This window comes from Meleagris gallopavo, chromosome 19 (genome assembly GCF_000146605.3).
Source record: "Meleagris gallopavo isolate NT-WF06-2002-E0010 breed Aviagen turkey brand Nicholas breeding stock chromosome 19, Turkey_5.1, whole genome shotgun sequence".
Lineage (NCBI taxonomy): Eukaryota > Metazoa > Chordata > Aves > Galliformes > Phasianidae > Meleagris > Meleagris gallopavo.
Genome location: NC_015029.2, coordinates 184,171 through 189,968, shown reverse-complemented (window position 1 = coordinate 189,968; position 5,798 = coordinate 184,171). Strand labels below are relative to the sequence as shown.

Here is a 5,798-nt window from a genome sequence, read left to right as displayed (position 1 = left end):
GCGCCGCCCGGTCCGACTGAAGGCTCCGGCCTGGAAGGGGCCCAGGGTTCAGGGGAAACGAGGGGTCCCGGCTCGAGCACCCACCGGGAGCGCCGCGGCCCGGCGGCAGAAGCGAGAGAAGTAAGAGGAGCAGCAGAGGCGAGCGAGTTCCCATAGCAGCGCTCTGCTCCGCTCCGCACGTGGACCTGACCGCCCGCGTGGAGACCACCGGCGGCTGCGCACGTGACTCCGGCGGCAGCACGTGACAACACGTCTTTCCTCACGTGACCGCGCGGGCGCCATGCCTACCGAGGCGCCGTCATGTTGTCTACCGGGGCATCTGCCGGAGTCTTTTTCCGGCGATCGCCGCCCATGCGCGAGTAGGGAGTCGGTGTGGGCAGACAGGGTGAAGCCAGAGCTGGAGCAGACCCTTGAGGTTCAGGGCTCTAAAAGAAGAGGAACGTAATTGTTCTCCTTACAGGCCTTTATGAAGAGTGTGGGGACATCCGTAAATACTGAGGGATGAAGTTGTCTGGAGTTGTGGAAGGTTTCTTCAGTGAGGCCTTTTGTGTAACTGTCCCAGTCAAAAAGCATCTTCAGAAATGAAAGTTCCTGCTTGTGGGTGGAACAAAAAGCCAAAGCTTTCTGATACATGAAAAGAGAAATAAATAATCCAGTTTTGTCCCTCCCCTGTCAATAGTCGTAGAATCCCAGAATGGCCTGGGTCAAAAAGGCCCACATGCTCATCCAGTTCCAACTCCCTGCTGTGTGCAGGTCGCCAACCAGCAGCCCAGGCTGCCCAGAGCCACATCCAGCCTGGCCTTGAATGCCTGCAGGGATGGGGCATCCACAGCCTCCTTGGGCAACCTGTTCCACTGCCTCACCACGCTCTGTGTGAAAAACTTCCTCCTAACATCCAACCTAAACCTCCCCTGTCTCAGTTTCAAACCATTCCCCTTGTCCTATCACCATCCACCCTCACAAACAGCCGTTTCCCTCCTGTTTATCCTTCAAGCACTGGCAGGCCACACTGAGGTCTCCCTGCAGCCTTCTCTTCTCCAAGCTAAACAAGCCCAGTTCCCTCAACCTTTCCTCATAGGAGAGCTAATATTATCAGAAGAGCTAATATTGAGCTTTTTACTTTTTTCCCCCCGAAAACACAGGCAGAAGCACCGTGTTAGTTTCAGACTGCCCGCCCTGGGCCGGTTCCTCGAGCACCCCTTGGAGGGAGCAGGGCTGTGTGTAATCTTGTGGCCCCAGCGCCGCAGGCCTGTATTTTAGAAGCCTGTATTTGTATTTTGGCCTTTCACTTAAATTACATCAATCTGTCCTCTGTCTGCCCCAGGCCAATTATTCCACAGCTCTTGCTCTGGAAGGATGGGACGCTTGTTCTGTCTGAACGGAGCGCTGTCTCTGCATCCCATAAGCTGTGGTTCTCCCGTAAGCCGCAGTGCTGCGCTGTGGATCGGCTCTGTTGTCAGCCAAAAGGCGGCTGATGTGAATGAACGGGCTTCCTGACAGCATGGAAATTTGACTTGCAAACCTTTTGAAAATGTGAAGAGGGATGAAAACAGGAAGAGAGGTTGAGCATATAGTCAGATTTAAACAGCCTTTCACGTAGTAATTATGTAAATTTAGGTTCTCTCTTTGGAGGAAGACAGTTCAGCCTCCCTGACTGCACAGCTCCTGTCAGCTCTCCCTCACTTCCCTGCCCTGTTCTGCAGTGACAGCTCATCCCAGGGAAGAGGTGGCTCGGGGCGATCTTATCCACTGCACTGATGGAGGTGGTGTGGTTTAACCCAGCAGGCAGCTCAGCACTGCATGGTCACTCACTGACTCCCCAGGTGGTGTAGGGTAGAGAATCAACAGTACAAGTATGAGAAACCATGGTTTGAGATGAAGACAGTTTACTAGGTAAAGCAAAAGTTGTTGCATGCAAGCAAAAGCAAAAAAAGGAGTTCATTTGCTTCTTCCCATCTGCAGGCAGATGTTCAACCACTCCCAGGAAAGCAGGGCTCATCATATGTAATGTTTTTTTGGGAAGACAAATACCATCCTTCCAAACATTCTCCCCTTTCTTCTTCTTCCCAGTTTTATTGCTGAACACAATGTCAGGTGGCACAGACTGTCCCCCAATCAGTTCATGTCAGCTGTGTCCCCTCCCAGTTCTGTGCACACCCCCAGCAGGCAGGGCAGCACAAGACACAGAGAAGTCCTTGGCTCTGAGTAAGCACTGCTCTGCAACAAGAACAACGTCAGTATTCTCATGCTGTTTTCATGAAAAATCCAAAACACAGTGTCATGTGAGCCTCTGTGAAGGAAATTAACTCTATCCCAGCCAAAATCAGGACAATGGGGTGCACAGAGGATGCAGCTGGGCTCTTCACTGGTGCCCAGTGACAAACAAGATGCAATGGGCACAGATTGCAACACAGGAGGTTCCATCTGAACATCAGAAAGCACTTCTGTGCTGTTTGGGTGCCAGAGCACTGGCACAGGTTGCCAAGAGAGATTGTGGACTGTCAAAGCCTATCTGAACAAGGTCCTGGGCAAGTGGCTCTGGGTGGCCCTGCTTGAGCAGAGGGCTTGGACCAGGCTGGTCTCACCTAATCTATGAGTTTGTGACCATTTTCTGTTGGCAGCAGGGAACAGCATCACTGCTAGCCTGGAGCAGTCTTTCTTGGAACGAGGATATGGTTCATTTGGGCACTGCATCCTTTCCCCTGCTGCATTGCGCGGAGCAAAAAACACGATCTTTATTTTGGAAAAGGGTTCTATATTTCAGCTTGTGGAGTAAGGGAAAAAAACATTAGAGGAAGAGGTCAGGGACTCAAAATGTTCATTGTCTCATGTACTGCAGAGGTGGGAAGCTGGCCCTGTAATTGCAGCAAGGCCATATGCAGCCAGTGGGGTGTAATGCTCTGCGGGAGAGCAAGGGCTTTGTTAATGCACCTTTCCTGATTCTGCAGGCCCTTTTATGACATTTTTCTTATAGCCAACCTAATCAGTTCTTGGTCTGTTATTGGTCTTCTGTCTTTAAGCTTTAAGCAGTTGCTCTTGGGGTTGTTGTGCTAGCTGCAGCTCTGAGCCAAAGTTCAGCACTGCAATGCTGTAAGTACAGGGAAACCAGGTCTCCAAGAGGTGCAGCAAACTGGGAACTGTGTGATGCCGAGGTGAACCCAGGTACAGAAGGCAGTGTGCAGTTTGTGCCAGCTGGATAACAAACTGCTAATGTCAATTCCTGTCCAGAGTGGAACATACATGGATTAGGCAAAGTGATGTTACAGCATTGACCTCCTGATAAGATGCTCTGGGAGGTCAGGCTTGGCAGCATAGTGACCTTGACAAGGCTGCTGGCTGAGCAGCAGTGTTATGAGCTGCAGGTGGGAGGTGCGTGCCTTGGGGAAGGAGAGGAGCTCAGCAGGAACCCTTAGGCTTTTTAAAAGCACCAAAGTAAGTCAGCCCTGCAGAGTGATGCTTGCCCATGGTTTTTCTCCTCTGGGAGAAGAATTCCTGCACACGATTTCTCAGGCTATAAACTTCCCCTTATGGCAGCACCCAGTTCCATGGTGTACTGCTCAGCTGCCAACAATCTCCTGGTTGTTCCATGTTACCCACTTTTGGCAGGAAGAGCTGCAGTAGATGTCTTTGCAGATGTGGGCAGTTGCTGTGCTGTCTCTGGACTTTGTTTAAAGGTTTATTCCAGTTGGGTGCTCTGCAGTGTTGTTTTACTGTCTAAGAAGACGCAAGCTCCTGACAGAGCCTTTCTGACTGCTGGATCTGAAGGCAATTGATCTGAGGTGTGGGTTTTTAAATGCCTGTGACAGGGTGAACTCATGCTGCAGCATCTCCTGCACGAGGAGCACAGGCTTGATCTCACTTCCCTATCTGCTGCCTGTTTTTAGAAAACCAAGCACTTCTGAGGTCATTCTGTCAGATGTAGCTGAAGTGGCAAATGAGCTGCAAAGTTGCCCATGGGGGTTATATCAGGTGGAGGCAGTGTGACTGCATGAGTCTTATTTCTAGAAGGTATCTCCAAAGGAACATAAAGAGAACAAATATCTTGCACAGCATCAACCTACGGAGTGATGCAGGACTGTGCTCTGTAGAGTATGGCCTTCCCTTGAGTTTGGGTTCAAAATTGCATGTGCTTAGACATGTCCAGTCCCTCTCCCTGTTGCCTTGGTGTACAGGCTTGCCTGGGTCTCCCAGGAGTCCCTTACCCTGGTCACAGTGGCTCTTCCATGCAATGAGACACACCTGGGCCCTCAAGTCAGCCCTCAGCAGCAGGATTTTCTATTATTGGACCTTGTTCATCAGGGCATTTTGCACCTTCCGTAGGCTCCTTTTAAGGCTGTTGCTTTGGGACCAAATCTTGTCTCTGCTGTCACACATATGGTTCTGCCCAGTAGTCTTTCAGCATGCACCTGCAGAGATCTCCAGTGCTGACTACAGGCAGCTCTCACCTTGCAGTTTCTTGGGGGCTGCCAGGTGGTGTGGAAGTTCCCACAACCATTTGGTGGCTGTCAGCTCAAGGACCAGCTGAGGCTTAACTGGCTTCTCAGCTCCTCCAGGACACCCTTTGACCTTTGCTTAATCACATCAGTGGCAGCATGCACACAGAATAGAGAGAGCATCCTTGGAAACATTCCAGGATTCGTGATAATCCTAAAGCGATTGACAGTGGGGGTGGAATTCAAGCAGAGTTGCTGCCTGACTGCTGCCACGGACATGCTGGAACCCACAAGGAGCTGTGGGCATACCAAGGAGGCTCGGGGAGATGATCCATTTCTTAAAGCTCTGCTAGAGGATGAAAGGACAAGGGAAGGCGATTCTTGGTAGTGGAAACATAAGTGGCAATTCATTTGGGTCTTGTGTCTTTCTGTTAGGCAGTGCAGGTTCTTCTTGGCCATCAATGCTTTGAGGTTTGCTGCTGGCACTTTGTACTCATGAAAGTGTCATTTCCAGTAGATTTGCCTGTGCAGTGCTCATCTGCTTTAATGATGGAGACATTGGAGCCACGTAGCCATCCGGTTGCTTGTTCATCTGGACTGGACTTGAGCACTGCCTCTCTAATCTGACACCTGCCAACAATCACTGGATAATTCAGTTTCCCTGCAAGCTGTACAAGCTGACAGCTGCTGTCAGGGCTGCTCTCAATGCTGCATTTTGCACAGGGCAGGGAAAGTGGTGCATGCTTATGGGTGAATTTGAGGAAGGACAGCGAAGTGTAGGTGGCCATGAGCTGCTGCATAAAAATATGCAGCCCGTGAAGGCAAGGTTATGTGCTCAGGAAAGCAAAAGAGGGAGAAAGAGATGGAGTTTTCTTTTAACCCCAGGACTGAATAATTTGCTCTTGATGGGCAGTCTGGAAGGAACAGGTAGGAGGTGAGAAGGTGAAAGCACGGAACTGGCTGGGCAGCAAGGCAGGCCTGTAGCCTGTAGTATCTGTAGTACCTGGAGCTCATAGTGCAACAGGAAGGGATGTGCCCGGGATTTACCTCCAAAGTATTATAACATCATAAAATGGCTCAGGTTGGAAGGGACCTGAAAGATCATCCATCCCCACCCCTGCCGTGGGCTGGCTGCCCACCCAAGGTCAGGCTGCCCAGGGCCCCATCCATGGCTTTGGGTACCTCCAGAGTTGAGACATCCACAACTTCTTTGGGTAACCTGTTTTGGTACCTCACCACTCACTGAGTAAAGAATTTCTAACATCTAACCTAAATTTCCCCTCTTTTCATTTTAAAGCCATTCCCCCTTGTCCTATCACCATCTGCACATGTTAAAAATTGGTTCCCCTTCTGCTTATAAGCTCC

The 5,798-nt window shown here is 50.6% G+C and overlaps 1 protein-coding gene across 1 annotated transcript in view; it reads right to left on the bottom strand.

The window, feature by feature from the left end:
- The window catches only part of DPP7 (dipeptidyl peptidase 7), a 20,181-nt gene extending 19,828 nt beyond the window's left edge, over window positions 1–353 (bottom strand). Inside the window, exon 1 of the mRNA XM_010721105.3 lies at window positions 289–353. Within this exon, the coding sequence (XP_010719407.1) occupies window positions 289–353 (65 nt within the window). The remainder of the gene's footprint in view (window positions 1–288) is intronic.
- Between the last annotated feature and the right edge of the window lie 5,445 nt (window positions 354–5,798).